At 35.3% G+C, this 23,772-nt stretch overlaps 1 protein-coding gene across 32 annotated transcripts in view; it reads right to left on the bottom strand.

Moving 5' to 3' along the window:
* Window positions 1-23,772, bottom strand: part of nectin1b (nectin cell adhesion molecule 1b) — a 527,810-nt gene that overhangs the window by 404,509 nt on the left and 99,529 nt on the right. For 15 of the 32 annotated variants that reach the window (XR_015514334.1, XR_015514336.1, XR_015514333.1 and 12 more), the window contains exon 1: window positions 3,862-4,585. The exons of 2 other annotated variants lie outside the window; for them this stretch is intronic. Coding sequence is in view for 15 of the 30 variants with exons in the window: in XM_087292090.1 (XP_087148216.1) it covers window positions 3,862-3,916 (55 nt within the window). In the remaining 15 variants the exon portion in view is untranslated. 32 annotated transcript variants of the gene reach the window in all.

The following is a 23,772-nucleotide window of genomic DNA, read 5'->3' as shown; positions in this document are numbered from 1 at the left end:
GGTATTGAATGAAGCGGTGACTATTTACGAATCAGCAAAGGTTTGCCAAACACCAGAGGTTTGGAACGGTTACGCATATAGCATCTGTTTCGCTCTATAGGGAGATTTGTAAATCATATAATCGCTATGAAACGGCACAGTCCGTTCCGTTGCTCTGCTCTTCCATCTTTTTGCATTGTTGAATGAATTTCAGCCACAAAAAAAAAAAAAAAGATTTATCCATCCGTTGTGTTTTTATACAATCAAGGTGAGTTACAGCTGAATCCCAGCCCAACATGTGTTGCTGAAATTTACTATACACACACATCATAAATGCATGCAGATCGTTTTGGTGTTCCTTGAGGAAGTCATCACTTTAAAGTGGAAGTGAAAAGTTCATCCTAAATGTAGCTTGACTACTTGCATGGTGACTTCTGTACAAATAAAATTTAAATATTTGTATTTGGTAACACTTCAGTATAGGAGTCAATTCTTAATGTTAACTAGCTGCTTATTATCGTGGCTGTTTATTAATACTTATGAAGTACAGATTCTGCATGATCTTTATTGGCATTCCTAATCCTACCCAATCACTAAACCCAATTCCTACCTTAATAATATTGATAAGCAGCAATTTAGGAATATATTTAGGCTAAAGTCATGGTTAATGGTTTATTAATAGCCAGAATTTAACCATAAAATAAAGTGTGACCAAATATCCTACAGAAAATCATTAAACAGATAGTATTGGTAACCACTGACCAATAAAGTCAACAAAAAGGACATTCTGAGTTAACAACCCTTGTTGAAAAAGACTGGCAAGTTCATAAAGTGTCAATCTATTGATTGATCTTGCTTGGAGTTGAGCCATTTCAGGCATTATCAATAGATCAGCACTCCCAAGGGGTTCCTCAGGCCGCATTACAACTAACAGACTGCAAATTGCCCTATTAATAGATTAGCCTGGCGGGTTCCAACTTGGCAAAAAAGGGGGCGTGAATCTCAGAGTAGATAACATTGTAAATTAAGACACTTCTGCCCATGCCTTTCAATAGCAGAGCCTTGGGCATCAAATGCACAGCAAGGGGAGCAGCCACATCCATAGAATTCATTACGCCTGATTATTTTACTCGGCTTCGCTGCACTGTTAAGCATTCAGCTGTACGTGTAGCAGCACGTGTACACGAAGACAGCCCAACCGGCTCTGACATGCACATGTGCACGTAGGGTTGATTTATGCTGAGTGATTGCTTTGCTCCAGAAGAAACAATAACCAGATGTCTTCTAAGACCCCCACTCCAGCTGTTAATTGCATGGCAAGTGTCTAGTAAACACAGCGCAGAGGTGAACAAAGAGGGATGTGTTCAGCATGCCCTGGTTGTGTATATCATTTAGATTCGCAAGGTGTCTTGTCAACAGGGCATGCTTGGGTTTGTTTGCTGGAGGATCGTGTCTGAACTGATCTTTTTGCCCCTATTTGTGTGGGATTTCATTCGCTATGACTTTGAAGTCTTAAATTATACCTTGCAAAGAAATTAATAGATGTTCTATGGATGTTGGTAATGTCGATGAGGGCAAATACTTTGCTCTGTTAATTCACCAGACATTAGTAATAATAGTGGGAAACGCAAGCCAATGCATTTGTTCTGAAGTCATCTCTTACCCATGGGAACAAGTGCTCCAAATGCTGACTCTTAAAACTTAGAGCCAACATCCACAATTTTGCTCGGGCACAATTCCAGTTCTATCATCTCACCATGCGAGTTTGTGTCTGATTTTATTAGATCACATGACAAAAGGAACCCGAAATCTGGAAGCACAGACGCACAAACATTTGGCCACCGTGTGGTTCAAACAAGGCTGTTCTGTGTCTGGAGCCTCGCCAAAGGCAACATGTTTAAGCTAAGATATTTGCAACTGTGCAAGGTGCCATATATTAAGCAAAGCTTAGTGATAAAATCATCTCCTTATGTTTAGTACTAGGCCTTTCTGAGCTTGCAAAACTTTTAGCAAAGCATCACCGCAGTGTATGGAGGTATAAAATATCCCTGCCTTTAAATGTTTCAATCAAGGATGCACACAAGGATGTTCAAGGGAAGAATCAAGCAATGAAAGAAGGTGCAAGGGTTATCACGTAAGCCTTTCACTCAGTTGACCCTGAACAGCTGTTTTGACTGGCTTAGCTTCTTCTACAGAGCCACTGGGGGCAGGCCGGAAAAGCATTCTAAGACCAGCCAATACATCAGACGGTTTGTTTACAACATTAGAGGTCAGCAGTGCAGTATTGATTGGAAAATATACTCTCAAGTGCAGTTTATTAAAAGACACCAAATGCCGGGCCAATAGTAGCACTGTTACAGACTCTAGAGATAATGCATGGATTAAATACTCTCACCAATGAAGGAGCAGGATGCATTTAAATGGCAACTAGAGGTCTGAATTATGTCACTCCATGTGATCTATTTGTTTTACAGGAAGGAAGGTAAGGGTAGTGAGGATGAATGAGGGAGGGTTGCCAGTTCCACTGATCTTCACAAAGGAGTCACGCCCATTTATCAATCACAGACAAAGCCACTGCTTTAATCTGACAGCCATGAGAAAGTTTACTAATTGCAATCTATACCAAACTTGAATCTTAGGTGTTGTTCCTTAGAATGTTATGAACCATATCAGTTGCATGTACTAATTGGTCATTAGAATATTGAGTCATGGGAGGAAAATATTACGTTAAATGTCCTTGTTTACACAGTTATTGTCTAAATATATATATATATATATATATATATATATATATATATATATATATATATATATATATATATATATATATATATATATACACACACACACACATACACACACACACACACACACACACACACACACATTTTTGTTTAAAAAAATCACTTAAGATTGTTGTTTATTGTATTTATTTTATTTGTTTAAATGGAATTTAATAAGAATTTCCTATATATATATATATATATATATATATATATATATATATATATATATATATATATATATATATATATATATATACATATACATATATATATATATATATATATATATATATATATATATATATATGTGTGTGTATGATTAATTGATTGTCTTTTTGTAAGAATTTAAAACAATTAGTCAAAGTTTTATTTCAAAGACTGAACTGTTGCATCAAACCTTTGAATGCATAATTTATTTAAAATATTAATTTTGAAGAAAAATATGACCTCAAATGGCTTTATGGATTTTTTTTTTTTTGTATCCGTTTAAATTATTAATTGATTGATTGATTAATTGATTGATTAAGTTTTTTTTTAATTATTGGTTTATCCAATGACTGATAAATGCATCTAAAAGACCAAAATTTTTTTTCCTAAATTAAAGAACATAGTTTCATAATTAAATTACTAAGTGAATGATTCAGTGGGCTACCTGATCCTTTTCCATCCATGTCACTGTTTGACATCTGGCGTCAAATGATGGTCAAATAAAGACTGATAAATAAACGATAAATAAACAAATCACTTTTGCTTTGAAACATGAACAATCCTTTTGTCATCTGTTGCAAAACAATTTCTCCTTTTACTCCCCGAGCTCTCCAATAATTCACAATTAACAAGCAGCACACATATTCCAGCGCAGCATCACTATCGCCATCTGCCTGTATCTTTCTCGTGTTTTCTGCGTTCGCTTCTAGTCCATTCTTCTTAATTATGGCAACACTGTATCATCAGAGTGTTCCGTTTAACTTTGCACACAACAATGTAACCAACATAAATCTGTCATGTCTTATAAATACGTCTGATCGACGGCTGACAAATGACAAAAGCGCATTTCTGACAGACAAACATCCTTCGGTGGAGCTCGTAGACTTACCTGGAGCGTTCAACGCGACCAACAGGACTATCCAAAAAGTCGCCAACATTGCCATCGCGCTTCACGCCTTGCGCCAAATATCCGTTCTGATATCGCGATCTGCAAAGAGCGATCCGGTGATTCATGCAACTTCAACACAATCCACTTCTGTCGACCCTTCACTGCACGATAAGAAAGTCCGCCGTTAATAAAACTGCATTCAGAGTTTAGTCCAGCTGGTAATCTAGATCACATCCAAAGCCCGCTGCGAGATGCTCAACGAATCTCTGAGATTCTGCAGATGAAAAAGTCCGCTCGACGAGGCGGATAAAGCAGCAGATAAGTTCAGGGATCCCGCATCCCAAGCGCTGAATCCAACACCGCTGTTCAATCGCCTCAAAACACAAGCTTGATAACAGAGCCCTGGACAGCGGAGCGTTCAGCGCATCCAATTCGATTGCTCCACAATGCCAGAAAGTATAATAGATTCTTCAGTACTTTGTTTTGCGCAGGAATAGGCAGAATATGTCCCTGTAAGTCCCAACGGTCCCGGTCTGTTCCCTCAGTTTGAGAGTGTGGGGATTATCAGATTATTATTTTTTTTGTTTGGTGCTGAAGATGTTTCAACGGAACTGAAATCCGAACTATTTTTCCCTCCAAGAAAAAGGAGTTATTTTCCAGAATATGGCAACAATCCCGTGGTTTGGCGGACTTCGGGCAATGCTGCCACAACCTGAACTGTTCTAGTGTAGCAGATACAAGCGCGAGGAGAGATCCGAATCAGGGTGACGTCAGAAAAAAGGCGGGGTTTACACTATCGCAAAGAGCGAGTAGGAGGATTTGGTCCATTGTTGCCATGTCCGCTTGTTATAAGCCAGGAGCTTTCAATCATTTAGATGCAACGGACCCTCAAAAGTGATCACCTTTTTGCTGAAAACCTCTATCATCAAATGTACAAGGCAACTACAGTTTATTATATAATATAAAAAAATTAATTAATTAAAAAGGTTTTTAATGAACGAATGAATAAATAAAATGGTAATTAGTTGTAAAATTAATTAAATGTAAATAAATTATCTAAAGTATTATTTGGTAATCATTAATCCATTATATAAAATTATTTATTGAATTTAAGCATTCACACTACTGTTCATTTAATTGCAATTAATATTTGTTTATTTATTTGTTAATAAAAGTTTGGAAATATTTTATTTTTGGGGGGGTTATTTAAATTAATGTATTAATTTCATTACTTTCATTTAAATATTTTTTATGAATTTAAAATTATTCTAATTATATTAGTATTTGAGCTCTGTTTTATTTGTTTAGTTTTTTATACTAATGTGTGCAAATTTCACATCTTAATAAATTTGTTATTTCATTCATTTAATTTATCGACTCAGTCCCTTTTTTAATCTGGGGTTGCCACAGTGGAATAAACCGCCAACTTATCCAGCATAAGCTTTATGTTTTTCTTCCAGCTGTCACCCATTACTGGGAAATATCCAAATATTCACACACACACACCCAATACAGACAATTTAACGTACCCAATTCACCTGTACCGCATGTCTTTGAACTTGTGGAGGAAACCGGAGCATCCAGAGGAAACCCCAAACACGGGGAGAATATGCAAACTCCACACAAAAATGCTAACTGGCCCAGCTGAGGCTTGAACCAGTGACCTTCTTACTGTGAGACGATTGTGCTATCCACTGCACCACCTTGATGGCCATTTATTTTTTCATTATTTTATTTTAGTTATTGTTTTGTTTTCTTCTTCAAACATCATCACCGAGACCCAATCTGAAAACCCATTTAACAAGTGGTTTAGTGTATAGACCTAAGTAAATGAATGAATGGTCAAATTTACAAACAGATTAATAAACATTATTATTATTATTATTATTATTATTATTATTATTATTATTATTATTATTATTATTATCATTATTATTATTATTGTTGTTTTTATAAAAGTTTGACAGCTTGAATACTACAGAGAAAGGAAAAATATAAAATGGAAAAAGAAAAATAAATTTGCCATCACCTTCCTCAAATGTCTTAAAATTTATTTCGGTGCTAGATTTTTTAATAACAATTTTGACAAAATAAATCTGAATGTCTATTTTTTCTGTTAAAAGTAAATGTGACTATTTAAATAAGAATATGTAAATATAAATACATATTCACATTTTTCTGTTAAATGTGAATATGTAATTACAAAGGTTAGCTAAGGATACGTGCTAACAAGACACTGTCTGTGGAAAAGTCCATTACTGATGCACACTCCTGAGTAGATTAACTTCATGCACCTATTGTGCTTCGGCAAAGCATGTTGCTTGCTTTCCCGAGTGAGATCTGGCAACATCGCTTCAGTCGCCATTGCGCAAACTTAACTCTGAGGAGAGGATTAAATTTGCAGACACGGTGAAAAATATATGCTAAAAAGGATATCTCACACGATAAACCAGAAGACACAAGCATGACATTATCATATGTGTGGCACAAGAACATCCTACATCACCCCAGCTGCGTGTTTTACGTCCACAACCATCTATTCACTTTCATTGTTGTTCCACCGAAGACTTGTAAACTTCAAGAGACTTTGCGGTGGTAATGCTGAGGGTTGCAGTCAGCGCTTTGATTCACTTGCTGCATCCTTTAATATTTCATCTTACTTTAATAATTCATCATCAGTCATAACTATTTCCATTTCATGCATTGATTACAGGTTTGGACAGTCAGTTTGACAGAATGTGAGGTGATTGAGGTGGAAGCAGTAAAACACTTCCCTCTGCTGGTCACCCTCCCGTGACTCAATGAGCTCCTCTGGGTAAACCAGATAGGGCACCAGGCAGAAGTGTGGAAGTTTGCTGAGGTAAATTTTGTTTTATATTCGCACATGTCTTACCTTCACCGTCATAACATAATTTCAGAAAGGTATTTAAAATAAGAAATCATACTAGCAGCTAATGACTATTAAAGTACAACATTGTTTACAGTCAATTAAATAGTGCTAATGTTGTTTTGAAGTCATACATGCGTTTTTTTGACAGAATATTCAAAGTCGCATTATAAACAAGAGCCATATAAGTGATCACTGAACGAATGTCCATATATAAAGCCAATTTTACCTCAATTCGAAGTTCACTTTTTCTGAAATCTGTCCTTTTTTCAGACTCTTTGAATCAAGGGGTGTCCAAACTTGGTCCTGGAGGGCCGGTGTGCTGCAGTTTAGCTTCAAAATACTTGGCCAGAAGTTTCTAGAATATAAGAGCTTGATTAGTTTGTCCAGGTGTGTTTGATTAGGGTTGGAGCTAAACTCTCCAAGACCAAGTTTGGACACCCCTGCTCTACATGAAGGCATATAACCTGATATGAAATCTGTCAGAGACTTACAACCTCACAAGAAAACAGCCATTCTGGTTTACAGATAGCCAGATTAAGCCTAAGAAAGTTAAGATAATTAAATAATAGTATATAATAAAAATAAGGATATAAAATGTACAGTAAGTGGTATTATTGGCAATATTTTTTTTTAACTCAATACAACTTTTACCTTTAAAATACACATTTAGCGGTTTCTATTTCAATAATAAGCTACATGTAAAATATTTATGTCAAGTTCAGTGGGCTTCTCGGAGCTAAGGTACCAAGTGAGTGGCAGTTTCAAGTATTTGATTATATTTTCTTACATTTTTATCTTCAATGTTTTTCACTGACTTTTGTTCACCGACCACTATCCTTGTCTTTATTCAACAAGATACAAAAAGCATTTTGATTAAATGTATTGTATTATAAATGCTGATTAAACACTAAATTGGTGGAGAAGTGAAATTTCAAAATGGAAATGACGGGAAAGGCAGAAACAAGGAAGGTAAAATAATGCATCACTGCAATCCAGCTTCCCTATTTATAATAAAAGCAGGCATTATTGAAATCTATCCAGACCACAATAGAGAGCAGTGGTAGTGGATTAATCTGTTATGTTCAACAAAACAATAATAATATTAAAAAATAAATAATAAAAAACAATGGTAATAAATGAAACACAGGTGCATACTAAATTGGCCGTAGTGTGTGTGTGTGTGTGTGTGTGTGTGCGCATGTGAATAAAATGATGTATGTTTTGTTTTTGTTTTTTTTTTTGTTTTTTTTTACATGTACTTGGTTGTGGCTTGAAGGGTATCGCTGCATAAAACATGCCAGAGTAGTTGTGGGTTAATTCTGCTAAGCCAACCCCTTATAGATTAGAACCTAAGCCAAAGGAAAATGAATGAATGACACAGGTGCATTTTGAATAATAAATTATTTTAAAAAGCCTAATATTTCAAATTGTGGAAGTAATTCAGGAAGTAATGTTTCACATATTTAAATATTATGGCTTTTTCATTCATTCATTCATTCATTCATTCATTCATTCATTCATTCATTCATTCATTCAATCTTTTTCATCTATAATTAGCTGCTTTACACAATCAACATTGTAAACAATGCTTTAAAAATAGGATGAATGGAATTGTTTAAACAATGCACAGTCGGCTTAAATTGTTCCAAGAAAATGCCCCTCGCATCATTAGACCAAAAATGTAAACTGTTGATTTAATGCAGGATTGATCACCACAACCTACCCGAGAATTATTGCTGACTCTGTGTGATGGCTACTTCCAGCAGGATAACACACCATGTCAAAAGATCAAATAATCTCAAAGAGTTTTCTTGTACATCACTAAACTCAAATGACCTCCACAATCAGCAGATCTCAAGCCAATAGAGCACCTCTGGGATGTGGTGAAATGGGAGATTCACATCATGGATGAGCATCTGACAAATCTGCAGCAACTGTGTGACGATGTCCTGTCAATATTGACCAAAACCTCTGAGGAATGTGTACAGCACCTTGCTAAATCTGTGCCAGGAAGAATTAAATCAGTTCTAAAAGCAAAATGACATCAAACTAGCAAGATGCCACAAGGAAATAAGTATGTTATGCATTGTCGAAAAGTGGCTATTTCATTCGTACAAAATTATATGATTTTTAAAAGGAGGCATGGCCTTATAACTGTGAATTCACACCGAGAGAGTGTCAAAGTGGCTGGAAGTCATTCATTCATTTTCAATGGGAGCTAGTGGCAAGGAGTGGCGCGGCACGTCTTCCCTGGTGTGGGCATCAAGGACAGTTGAAATCAAGTCAACTTTATAATACTGAGCTATGACGCGGTTCGGCAGCAAGCAGTCAGAATGTTGAAGTCCACCACTTGAGAGAGAACACAGTCCTGTGAACTTTGGTTTCAATCACAGTTGTTCCCAGGAGTTTGATTATTGCGGTCGCTGGATTTCCAATTATTTATGATGTTTTCTTCTGCTGTGTTCAGACCAGATGCGGCACACATGAATAAATCAAGCTGTTTGCGCATAAAAAGACGCGTGAACATTTTGAATTTACTCACTTCATTCATGCGTCAAATTCGCTAAATTCGTGCATGAAATTTACTTTACAATAGATGCTGTTTTAAGTAATATGTGTTTTTATTCTGCCCAGTGACTCTAGCTTCATTGCTAAATGGCTAACATGGATTTTACTGAGAGAATAGCTGTATTTATGTGCTTTAGGAAGGCTGAAAAACTGCGTATTTTTGTTCGGCGCTGTGTCTGACTTTGCTAGATCTTTACAGAGGTACAGCCAGCTCTGTGAGTTCATTCACTCCTCTAGAAACTATACCTGGATGATGAGGGGTTTCAGCGGTGCTTCAGACTTAGCCGAGCCCAGTTTGATGAGCTGTTGTCCAGTGTTGGCAAAAGAATTTCCCCTTGAGACACCAACAACAGGCAATACATCCTAATCATGCCCCTACAAGAGAAAGCTCCTGACTGGTTAATGCAGCGGGAATGTCTGGTGAAGTTAGGACTTTCCAACTCAAGCGATACATGTATCAAATGGACCAAATGCTTAACTCGCACCGCATCATTCGCACAAATCATGCCACAGGATTATCTATTTGAGTCTTTGCATTGAATAAACATGGAACATGTAACCGCGTCTGTTGTGAACGCACGATTAGAGGGATATATATTAAAAAAAGTTACTGGTGAGTTGATGTGCATTAACGTATATAATGTATGAATGTATATATATATATATATATATATATATATATATATATATATATATATATATATATATATATATATATATATAGTTGAAGTTTTAGAATTATTTGCCTCCTTAATTTTTTTTTTACTTCTTTTAAAAATACTTTTCAAATGATGAACAGAGCAAGTAAATTTTCACAGTATGTCTGACAAGATTTTTTCGTTTGGAGAAAGTCTTGTTTCTTTTATTTCAGCAACAATAAAAGCAGTTTTTAATTTTTTAAACACCAATTTAAGGACAAAATTATTAGCCCCTTTCAGCTATATTTTTTTCTAGATTATCTATAGAAAAAAACATTGTTATACAATAACTTGCCTAATTACCCTTACCTGTCTAGTTAAGCCTTTAAATGTCACTTTAAGCTGTATAGAAGTGTCTTGAAAAATATCTAGTAAAATATTATTTACTGTCATCATGGCAAAGATAAAATAAATCAGATATTAGAAATGAGTTATTAAAACTATTGTTTAAAAATGTGTTGAAAAACTCTTCTCTCTGTTAAACAAAAATTGGTGAAAAAATAAACAAGCGGTATAATATACCGTATATTTTAAATTAGTCTTTAAAAAAGTGTGAATCTCACAGTAACTATAACGACAGTACAAAACAGTATTGCTGCTTCAGAATATTACAGACACATGTGTCATTCACACATTGGAGAAGTGGAGCAAAGCCACACCACATGTAACAACACTGGAACGCAATGGAACTCTATCTTTCATAGTTAGAGGAATTCGATAAGAAGCATGTTTTTATGCAGGAATGTAAGTAATATGCTGCAACGGCTCCTATAAATTTGAGATCATAGCAAATGTTGATGCTCTCATCGCGAAGCAGTAAAGGCAAACAGCGTTGTTGCCAGAGCAAACTTTGACACTCTCACTGTCTTCGGTGTTAACACACAGTAAGCTACAAAAAATAAAAAATAATAATAATAAAATAATAATTGCTGTGAGATTGCTTTGGGTCCAACACTGAACTCGCAAAGTGAACCTATAAAAACATACAGTAAAGTGAGTGCATACACGATAAATTATAAATTAATTCACCAAGTTGTGACTGTACCTAACCAAATTTATGTTTTTCTTGACTTCAAATATCAAGTTCTCGTTCATCTTGGCCTGCTTGAGACACATCCAGCTCAATATATTTGCATTATTCATTGTTTCTTTGTCACAATCGTGTGTAAATAATGTAAAGCCACCCTGCTCAACGGTAGCTACACAAAAAAATCTGCAGCAGTATAAATGATGCAGCAAAATATCTACTGCCTGACACAATTCTGCCATCACACAGTATATATATATATATATATATATATATATATATATATATATATATATATATATATATATATATATATATATATATATATATATATATATATATATTTTTTTTTTTTTATCACCAAACCCTAATGTCTGCCACATTGTCATGACAATCATGAAACTAAAAAGTGCTAGTAGCAGATGCTGTTTTCATATGATGAATTAAAGACACAATGTTTCCAAAAAACTAGAACAGTGTTATATATATATATATATATTGCTGATTAAGTACTTATATTATCCTGAATGTTATTCAAGTATGTTACAATTCAGAGAAATAAGCGATTTAACTAGTGACAGGAATGTGTCCTGTGTGGCCATGGTAATAGATGAATGTTTTATAGAAAAGAAGGAAGCACCAAAGATGCTTTACCATGTTGTGTGTTTCATTACACTGCACGGAGCAGCGATATAACTTAACTTTAAATGTATTTAGTATAATAAAACAGCGCTGCTTATTTTTCATGTGATCTTGACCAAGAAGCGATGGATATGGCATAAAAAAAGTCAGCTGCTTTCATGCCATGTGGTGCTTTTCTCTCATCAGCAATTGCTTCATAGATCTGGTTTCACATCGATGGTTCCTTAGCCTTAAGGCTCAATTATACTTCTCCGTCAAATGATCTCTGTAACCCACTATGCCTGCCTTGCACGTAGCCGAGCATTTATACTTCTGCATTCTGTTTGTGTTGCTCTGACAAAACACTTTTAAAATGCTTGCATGCAGTGGGGATTGTATTGCTGTTTCTTAATATGAATTTTTGCATCCTTGTGTTCACGTGTAACGTCGTCATCAACCGCCAAAGTTCAGTAAATTCAGTTACAATTATCAAGACTGCAAGAACAAAGGACGCATGACAGAACCCTGTTGTGTTCATGATATGCATTGATACTGATTTGAGCACAGTACTCGATCTAGAAGTCCCAGAAGTCATTGCAGCTCAATAAAGGAGGTGGGAATGCTCAACATTTTTATAATCAAACTTCAGAGATATAAATAATGTCCGGAGTTTCCCTAAATGTGCCAGTAAAAGTAAACATTAACAGGAAAATCGTAATAAAATGATAAAAGGTGTTAATAAGGATGTTTATTTGCTGAAATTCATATCAAAATCTGTTTTATTTGTATTGTGCACAATAGATTTCATTATTATTCTTTTTTTTAAGCTTAGTCACTTTATTAATCAGGGGTTGCCCCAGCGGAATGAACTGCCAATTTATCCATCTTTTTACGCAGCAGATGCCTTTCCAACTGCAACTCTTTACGGGGAAACGTGCATACACAATCATTCACACACATACACTACGGACAGTTTAGCTTACCTAATTCACCGCATGTCTTTGGACACCCGGAGGAAACCTACACGAACACGGGGAGAACATGTAAACATGCGCCACCGTGACACCTGCAAAGTATTTTTGTGAATCTGTATTGAAAAAGAAAAAACAAACCAATGTATAAATGCTTGTGCCTGAGCCCGTTACAGAGCACTCACACTTCTCAAAAGATCCGGGAAACAGGCTTGGGCACGGTTCGGACAGAATAGTGCAAGTAGGCCCTCAGTTACATCATCATCAAACTATGCCTTTGTTTGTTGTGAATATGCGCCTTCTAGCAGCAAAAATTCAACACTATGTCACTACATTTCTTAACTTTTTGATTTAGTGCCTAATTTGTATGAATTCGTACAAAGTCATTTGTACAATTTGCTATTATTTGCTCATCCTCCAATGACGGTTGGGTTTAGGAGCCTCCTTTTTAAAATTATACATTTTTGTACTGAACTTGTATAAATTAGCCACTAAACTGACAAAATGTAAAATAGTTACATTTCTTTGAGAGTTCAGACTGCAAAAATGACATACTGTGCCTTTAAGGCGGATTTTTAAACAAATTAAAAACTGCATAATATATGGTGGCAATATTGAACTCTGATTAATTTAAACCCACAAAGATCCAGTTTCCCATGCACTGTGGGTGGGAGTCTCTCTCAACAGTTTACAAATTGGAATGACTGATTTTATTCATCAAAACATCTATTCTGAAGTGTTGATGGAACAACACTGTTTAGTTTGTGGGATCTGGTGTTTGACGCATTGACACAACCAGCACGCATGAACTTTGTGCTCTGCTCTCTTCATAAATGACCACGAGGAAAAAATGTCAATGAATTTGAGCTGTCCATTCCTTCCATTGCACCATTCAACTGCAAACTATCCATGAAACAAACACGAGTCGTAAAGTTTACCCATGGCATGAGAGTTCGACCATTTCACTGTTTGTTTCTACAATAAACAGACACTCCTTTCTCCTCCCACTTTCGTTGACACAAATACAAATGTGCGAGTTTGAACACACACAAACATGCAGTTTGGCCATTCATCATAGAGCCCTGTGAGGTTGTATGTACACACGTCTCTAAATATCGCACCCATGGGAGACAAAAACAATCACAAGTACACAATGTTTACTGCGAATTGTTCTTCCAGTATATCAGCACATGGCAGCTGCACACAGAAAGTAGTCCAGAATGAGATCATATATGCACATTTAAATTATTTAATGCGTACTGAACAGGCCACCTTGTCAATATTGTGTGCGCAACAGATTTAGAAGCTTTACACTCCACTGAAGCTCATTTATTAAAATAAACACCAACAACCAAGCTATTGGGTATTAGTCAACTCATGACTGATTTAATGATTATGGAGCAAGGCTGTAATCAAATACGCATACTTGCCATTATATACACTACAAGTCAAAAGTTTCATTGTGATCATAATTGTTTTCTATTTTAACATATTACAAAATGTAAATTTACAATTTCCTGTGATGCAAAACTGTATTTTCAGCATCATTTCTCCGAAGCACAGTCTAACACAATACAATACTAAAAGAAATTACAAACTTTAGTGGAAACTAGTATTCTGGGCAGTAAGCAAGATTTAAATTGAAAATACTATACTTGTATCTAGCATGAATGCATTTCTTTTATTAATTAAAGCCTCTCTTCTATTTAATATGAATTATATATGCTACAGCCACACTTTTATTCAACATAAATGCTATGAATTAAATATAAATGCTAAAAACCATTATAAATAATTGAGATCTGATAATAATTAAAAATAAATGAGCGCCAAAATCAGCATAAAACAAATGGATGTTTAGGGAGCTAAAATACTTCTTTAAAATAGTAGTAGATCATGTACATAAATGATCCAGCATTTCTTTTTCCCCTCCCTTTTTTGAGCATAGATATAATATTTAGGATTTCTATAACCTGGGAAAAATAGCAAGCTTTTCCCCAGGTTATAGAAATCATTATAGAGTATATATACAGTTGAAGTCAGAAATAATAGCCCCCTTTTGATTTTATTTATTTTTTTAAATATTTCCCAAATTATTTTAAACAGAGCAAGGACATTTTCACAGTATGTTTGATAATATTTCTTTCTTCTGGAGAAAGTCTTATTTGTTATATTTCGGCTAGAATAAAAGAAGTTATTATTTTTTTTAAACATTTTTGGGACAAAATTATTAGCCCCTTTAAGCTATTTTTTTTTATCCCGATAATCTACAGAACAAACCATCGTTACACAATAACTTGCCTAATTACCCTAAGCTGCCTAGTTCACCTTATTAACCTAGTTAAGCCTTTAAAATTCACTGTAAGCAGTATAGAAATGTCTTGAAAAATATCAAGTAAAATATTATTTACTGTCATCATGTCAAAGATGAAATAAATCCGTTATTAGAAATAAGTTTTTAAAACTATTATGCTTAGAAATGTGCTGAAACAATCTTCCCTCCATTAAACAGAAATTGGTGAAAAAAATAAACAGGGGCGCTAATAATTCAGGGGGGCTAATAATTCTGACTCCAACTGTATATATACGAAATAAACAGTTTTAGAGATCAACTCAAACTGTATTTTGAAAATATACATAAATGTACGTTAGTTCTTTATAATATATTTGACTTTGAGAATCATTGATCTTATTCATATAAAGGAAATATTACAACTCACCTTCCAATCCCTTTAAGAGTGAGTTGTTGTTGTGCCAAACTATCCCATGAGGCCACTGAAGAGGAACTGTGTAACACTGTTGGTCAAAGAAAAATTTGTATGTTCACATGGACACATATAATCCAAATTTAATACGATTAAGACAATACTCTGATTAAGATTACAGTTACAATTACAGTAATTTGTGGATTTGTAATTAGTTACTTTACACCACTGATAATGCATCTTGGATTGTTGTTTATATTTAGCATGCGATGATACCGTTTCATCAAACAAGCAACCTAAAAGCACTGCAAGGATATAACATTACAGACACGCGCTGCTTTGAGTCATTTTGCGCGTCCCTGGAGCAGAATGATGTATGGTGTATCTGGACTGTGTCAGGATCTGAGCGATTTCTAGGAAGTTAGAGAATAAAAGAATGTGTTTCCACTTTGGATGTCACCGTTAAATTGATTTCTCTGGGACGCGGCAACAGTGTTAGGACGTGTTTATCATCACCAACAATGCTGCGTTGTAGATATGCAGCACAGGCAGCATCTGAAACTCAATACATGCAGCTGAATTTGTAATTGACATTCAATACATATCATATGATACTCAGGATAAAAAGGCCAGAAACAGAGGAAACAAGTCTGCAATTGATTATAGCTGGGTTACATTCTTGTGTTTGTGTTTGACATCTGTCATATTTCAAATGAGACAACATTACTGTATTAGTAAAAAAGAAATTCAAATAATACATTTACTAGTAAATATTATCTTACAAACAGGTGAACGTTTGACCTGTACATTTAAACTGTCTGTTTTTATTCTTTCTTTGATGCTTTTAAGGCCAGGTAAACAACCTTTTCACATGTGTGTAACAGCACAGATTGTTCTTCAATAACAGACTATTTGCGTCTGCATCGCATAACAGGTTCACGAAAAGTCAGTGCTATTGCTGCACAAACCAACAATAAACCACTAGTTTTCTGCTGCAAGTGTTGATGTTTAGGAATAAAATGGTAATGATGCAGTCTGTCAGAGCTCGTTTCAGTAACTGAACATGCTAAACCAACACTTTTTAGGGTTGTTGCCGTAATTTATGCATTGTAATCTGATAATTGTCCACACTAAGTATGTTTACATGGACACTAATGATCCAATAATCCGATTTTTAACACTATGCTTTCTGAACCATGCCCAGGCTCGTTTCCAGGATCGTTTGAGAAGTGTGAGTACTGTGAAACTGGCCGGTACACTTATAGTGTGAGTGAAAGTGCGCCTGAGCCTGAAACTACAGTGGCTGGGAAGTGCAAAACAACATTACAAAGTGTGAAACACTTTTACAAAGCTTGAGACAAATTTACATTTTGAAAAACATGACCCGGGTGGTTTTGATACACAATTACAGAATATGTTTTTAAACCATTCATAGGTTTTACACTGATGTATAGAAATATTAGCCCCCCTTTGATTTATTTCTTTTTTTCTTTTTTTAAATATTTCCCAAAGGATGTTTAGAACCACAAGGAAAGTTTCACAGTATGTCTGATAATATTTTTTTCTTCTGGACAAAAGTCTTTTGTTTTTTTCGGCTGGAACAAAAGAGGTTTTTAATTAAAAAAATAAAAAAAAAAAAAATTAAGGTCAAAATAATTAGCCCCTTTAAGCTATTTTTTTTCGATAGCCTACAGAACAAAACATCATTATACAATAACTTGCCTAATTACCCTAACCTGCTTAGTTTATCTAATTAACCTAGTTAAGCCTTTAAATGTCACTTTAAGCTGTATAGAAGTGTCTTGAAAAATATCTAGTCAAATATTATTATTTACAAATATTATTTCCATGGTAAAGTTAAAATGAATCATTAAAAAATAAATAAATAATAAATCAATAAATAATTAAAACTATTGTTTAGAAATATGTTGAAAAAAATCTTTCCTCCATTAAACAGAAATTGTGGAAAAAACAAACAGGGGGCTAATAATTCAGGGGGGCTGATAATTCTGACTTCAACTGTGTATATAACAATTTTGACATTTAAAAAATAATAGCTACAAAACTAAAATGAAGTCACAAATTATTTCTTTGCTAACTGGAAAAGAATATTTGAACCAATCGGTTTATAATATACTAATGCCCTATTTTTCTAGGCTTTATTGGTGATAATGCTTAGGAATGTTAGGCCCTTTTTACCATATCAGTAGGGAACAAACAGCCCAGACAGTAATGTGTGAATTGTTGAGCGGGTTAAATAAATAAACAAGTCTTTAGTTTAAAAACTTTCTTGACATAATAAAAATATATGGCGATGCAGTGGCGCAGTAGGTAGTGCTTTTGCCTCACAGCAAGAAGGTTGCTGGTTCAAGCGATATATTAAATAATATATTAAATAAAAAAAATTTGTCTGATTTTACAGTGGGTTTCTTTTGATTGCCCCCTTGTCGTTTTAAAGAATATCACAACAGTGAATGCCTCGTCCATTTTGTGAGGTGCGACACGGCGCCAGGTGAAAGTATAAATCAGGCTTCATACACTAAGGCCAATTTTGTTTACCCAATTCACTTATAGCATATGTCTATGGGGGAAACCAGAGCATCCAGATGAAAGCCACGCCAGCACAGGCATGCAAAGTCCACACAGAAATGCCAACTGGCCCAGCCGGGACTCGAACCAGTGACCTTCTTGCTTTGAGGCAACAGTGCTAATCACTAAGCCACCGTGCTGCCTAGGTTGGAATCAGTCTGATGAATCCTTTACAGAATGACAATACTGATTAACCATATTACTCACTTTTTCAGGAAGTAAGCTTAAGTATTTTTTTCAAGATAAGAAACCCTACTAAATGTAATATGGCAGAAACAAACCAGACAAGAAAAAAAAATCTAAAATATTTTAATATTTTAAAGAACATTGTATTGGTGGATCTTAAGATTAAACATCACCAAGAGGGTCCTCTGTGAACAGAGCCAACATTAAAATAAATAAATGAAAGTCAGAGCAATCAAATCTAACATTATGCAGCAACTGTTGCCATCAACATACTGATGACTGCATTTTTAATTCCTCCCTCTGTGGAACACTCAGCATTATTTGATGTTTTAACAAACAGCAGCCGAGACATGCATGTTGATGACTTGTTCAGTTGTTATGCATCTGAAGATCACTGTAATTTTCTTCCAGAATAACAAGTTTGATGTCAGTGGGCTAGTATTTTTATTCCATTATTTATTCCATGTTAACAGGAAAAAACAGCCCTCCAAATCAAGTCCTCACAATGAAGATGTAAACACGTGCAGTTCTCACTGAATCCCAATGAAGCTTTCCCCGTATTAAGACTGCAGTGTTAAGGAAACATGCCAACTGCTTATTAATTAAACTTGAACGTGTTTACAAGTACACAGAAACATATTCCACATTGGTCGGACTATTTAGCCATGACTTTAAGGCGATGTCAGTGCCATCTGCCTGCTCAACCACCCACCATCTGGGATACATTTGCGTCCCCATCCGTGATATCACTTTATTGGGTGTTTATCAGTGCTGTGGCTCTGTCGGCTCCCCACTGTCGGGACTCTGTAGGGGGGAAATTCGTGCGACTTTTGGGTCAACGCTTTGACAATCTCTTGCGATGACAGGTGAGAACAGACAGCACATCAGTCCTGCTATCATACAGATCCACCGACAGCAAGTTTGAGCGCTCAAGTTAAACTATGATAATCTGTTACAAGTAACTACATTGAAATAAATGCAAAGATTATGCAAGTAATGCAGTGTTTCATTTGCATATTCTTTCAAAGACAGTAGGTGTTGTGTGGCTGAGACTCGTTCCCACACACCTTGTTAGATACACGTTCTCTTGTATTTGGTCACTTAGGTTGCTTTTTGGAATTTATAATGAGCTGTGGCATTGGGGAATCTTATCTCTCAAAGCAGAGGTGATGATACCTGCTACCATAATACACCCTAGCTGGCCATTTTTTTAGGTACACCTTGCTAATACCAGCTTGGAGTATTTTTGGCTTTAGAACTGCCTCAGCATAGCACCTTTATATTTCATAGCATGAGCGATCATTGATCAAGAAAGCTGTGGCTCCTCATTGTGATGTAACACAGTGCACCAATCAGGAGCTGGTTGTAGGTTCTTGGTGTATAGGCTAATAAAACACAATAGGTAGAACACTGTGTCGTGTACTGTACATGACATTAAAGGTTTGGTTCACAGTGTATTTTAAGGCTTGGTTGTGTTTATAAGATGCAAAGCCACCAGCACTCATGATTCATTTGTAGAAAATCACGTTATTTTTTCAAACATCTTACTTTGATTATAAACATCTACTCATCTAACATGAAAACAACTGTCTTATTTTTAAGTTCCTTTAAAGGTACGCCCTCAAGAAGCTCTGATTGGTCAGATAACATAATGTGCTGTGATTCGGATCGGCTTCATGTCACACCCCTACAAGCACAAGCTTTTGCGCAGTGTAAACAGTAGCTGTTAGCCGTAACAGTTTGTGCCTGAACAAGGCAGAAAATGAAGAGCACACAGCTGAACCTCATGCCTGCTCTCTAAAATAAACTCTGACAAGTGTCTTTCACTTTTATTCGGAATAAGCATGTGGAAGTAATATGAAATGTTCACACTTCTTTTGCAAGTTTGTTTTTTGAGATGTAGAACGGCTGGAAAGCGGCTGCACAGAGAGACCCTGAAAGTGGCTGCATAGAGAGACATTGCACGCGCTGCTGAAGATAGTGGATAGTGGATAAATTTAAATTTGTAGCTAGTTTGTTAGTGGTGCCAAACAGCATTTCCTGTTGTTTCCATCCTTATTTAAATCCTAGCTACAACATACCGTTAACACAAGAAACTGTATGTAATAGATAATTTAACAAATAAAAATACTCACAGTTTGTGGCTCACAATCCACAGCTTCGTCGGCTGGAGGAGTTTTTTTAGTTGAATCCACCACTGAACTAGGGGAGATTTTATAAGCTGTCCTTTGTCAAATACTAGCTATATATATATATATATATATATATATATATATATATATATATATATATATATATATATATATATATATATATTTTATTTTTTATTTTTTTTTTTTAATATATAACACTCTGCAACATAATTAAAATTGAACTGTAAGCACTTCTCTCTTTGTGTCATGTTTTTTGGAAGCCCAAATACAGAAGCAGAAAAAGCGCTGTGGAAATAGCAGCATTTTTTTACGGCATTTTAGCTTTCTCTGCTATAACATTACAGTGCCTCTGTCCATGCCATGGTGAAAGCACGTAACCTGAAGGGTGTGTGATCTCACTAGCCCAGGTCTATTTTTTTGTAGTACCCAAACTTCGTTTGCTGAAGGCTTTTCTAAGCTAACTCTGTAAAAGCCAGTGTCTCCCTTTGCATTGAACTTTGAGCGCATTACATTCAGAGATGTTGTTTATGTTTACACAGCTACATTACACATCAACTAAAGTTTAAAATATGATATCTTAGTGGATTGCCTCTTTAAATAAATAAATCAATCCAAAGCCCCAGGAGATTTGCACAGCCCACTTGGAGTTCAATTCTTACCCATTTGAAGCTGACCTGCAAAGTTGAAGCTGGCTCCAAGCAGCCAAATTTTTATTTTTAATTTTATAGGCAGCAATACTGTAAGAATACTGTATTTTTTAACATAATATAGTTTGTGCATTTATTATTTTTAAAAAAGTGAGGGCAGAGCCTGTGGCAAGTGATGACAGCAAAGGATGAGAGAAAACCCATAATGGAAGTCAGAATTTTTTAGTCCCCCTGTATATTTTTACAAATAGACATTTTTGAGAATTAACAACTAATAATGTACAAAAAAGAAACATAACTGGACCCTTCTGCTCTTGAAGGCCTGAAGTTAAAGTCAGAATGTTTAGCTATTTTTAGCTCCTCTGCAGATTTTTGTTTAAAGGAAAGCAGATTCTTTCAACACATTTTTAAACATAATAATTTTAATAACTATTTTTTTAATAACTGATTTGTTTTATCTTTGCCGTGATGACAGTAAATAATTTTTGACTATATATTTTTCAAGACAATTCTATAAAGTGACATTCAAAGGCTTAACTAGGTTAGTTAGGTTAACTAGGCAGGTTAGGTTAATTAGGCAAGTTATTGTTCTGTAGACTATCGAAAACATATCATTTAAAGGGGCTAATAATTTTGACCTCAAAATGGTTTTTAAAAATTTTAAAACTGCTTTTATTCTAGCCAAAATAAAACGAATAAGACTTTCTCCTGAAGAAAAAAATATTATCAGACATACTGTGAAAATTTCCTTGCTCTGTTAAACATCATTTGGGAAATATAAAAAAAAAATAAATAAAAGGAATTCTAACTTCAACTGTACATATTCATGTTTGTGCTGTAGGTTTATTGATTTCCGGCTCCTGCCTCTTCCTTCTTTCAACTTTGAACCTTATTGCGGCATATTGGTGCAGAAGCCTAAGAGGAAGAAAGGGACAGTCTGTCCTCACTGCTGAAGGGAACGGGCAGTCTGAAAGATTGCACGGAGTCTGCCGATGGGGCTGCCTGTGGCAGTGGGGCTGAGCAAGAGATCAAGTTCAACGGAGAGTTCACTGATTTTGTTTGTTTTTCAGTTCTGTTTGTTGGCTGTCAAGTTCATTGCACACTGCAATATTCATCAGAATTTTTTTCCACTTTAAAAATAAATACAATCTCATGTTGTGTCAATGACAAGTACACACTGCCTCCAAAAATTTTCCTCGACTTTTTATTAGTCATTTTATTAATCAGGGGTCACCACAGCAGAATGAACCGTCAACTTATCCGGCATATGTTTTACGTATCTGATGCTCTTCCAGCTGCAACCCAGTACTGGGAAACATCCAGACACAATAATTCATACACATACGCTATGGCCAATTTAGTTTATTCAATTCACCTATACCACATGTATTTGGACTGAGGGGGAAACCGGAGCACCCAGAGGAAACCTACGCCAACACGGTGAAAACATGCAAACATCACAGAAATACCAAGTGACCCAGGTGGGACTCCAACCAATGACCTTTTTGCTGTGAGGCGACAGTGCTAACCACTGAGCCACCGTGTCGCCCTCCAAAACTTTTGTCTGTCTTAAAATTATTCAGATGGTGTTCGCTTTTCAAAGAATTTTGAGAGGTGTTTTGACAATTCAGAGGCACTTTACAAGTGAAAGCCAGAATCAAGTATGGCGTCAGACTCAGTCTCGCACCACAGAGCACTTTATGACAAAAAAAAAAAAAAAAAAGAATGCAATGATACAAAATATTAAGATAAATTCTGGCAGAAGATTGTGTAAGAGCTGAAATTTTAACTTTAGGTATCTTAGGCTACTCTTGCACCAAAAAAATAAAAAATAAAAAAATGCTTCTCTTAAGAGTATTTTTATTTTTTTGAAGTCCAAATATCTGAACAATCCTTACATCGAAAACATTTTCTAGACAAGTAAAACATTGCTTTGTTTTCAGGGATAAACTGAGTTACAAATTATTATTATTATATGTATTAAATTATATTATTATAAAGATTATTTTTACTTACCCTATTGGGAGATAATTTTGCAATCAATACCACTTAATGTTTACATACTGGATTTCTGAAAACTGATTTTTTTTGGTTTCCTTCTTTAAAATTTTTTCTTGATTCATGCATTTTTAGATAATTTGGACTAGAAACAGAAAAGAAGAGTACAACACATTCATTCACTGCTTGAAGACTCAATTTTGTATTGTTTTGCAAATGTTTTTGAAGCATATGATTTAATACACGTCAGACTCTGTACACGGTTTATGTGACAAATTTGTAGGATACTGAATATAAAACTCCAACAACAAAAAAATCTGTTAAGTTGTAGTTATATTTGCACATTCTTTAATAAGTAAAAAATAACTTGATGTCTCACAGCTGATATGATCAACCTGATTGGATGAAAGATGCGTCTTAGTGAGCTACTTGCAATCATGTAACTTGCTATTGTTGCTTTAACCTAAAACCCAAACCACTAACTATCCATGACACTAATCTTCCTGCATTGTTTTTTTTTACCTATTTAATTCATTCATCATTCATTATCTTTTCAGCTTAGTCCCTTTATTAATCCGGGGTTGCCACAGCAGAATGAACCGCCAACTTATCCAGCAAGTTTTTACGCAGCGGATGCCCTTCCAGCCACAACCCATCTCTGGGAAACATCCACATACACTCATAAACTTTAGACAATTTAGCCTACCCAATTCACCTGTACCACATGTCTTTAGACAGTGGGGGAAATCGGAGTGCCCGGAGGAAACCCACACGAATGCAGGGAGAACATGAAAACTCCACACAAAAACGCCAACTGACCCAGTCAAGGCTCGAACCAGCAACATTCTTGCTGTAAGG

This window comes from Danio rerio, chromosome 18 (assembly GCF_052040795.2).
Source record: "Danio rerio strain M-AB ecotype USA chromosome 18, GRCz13ab, whole genome shotgun sequence".
NCBI lineage: Eukaryota > Metazoa > Chordata > Actinopteri > Cypriniformes > Danionidae > Danio > Danio rerio.
Note: the sequence above shows the minus strand (reverse complement) of the source record. Positions and strands in the feature narration are given on the sequence as shown.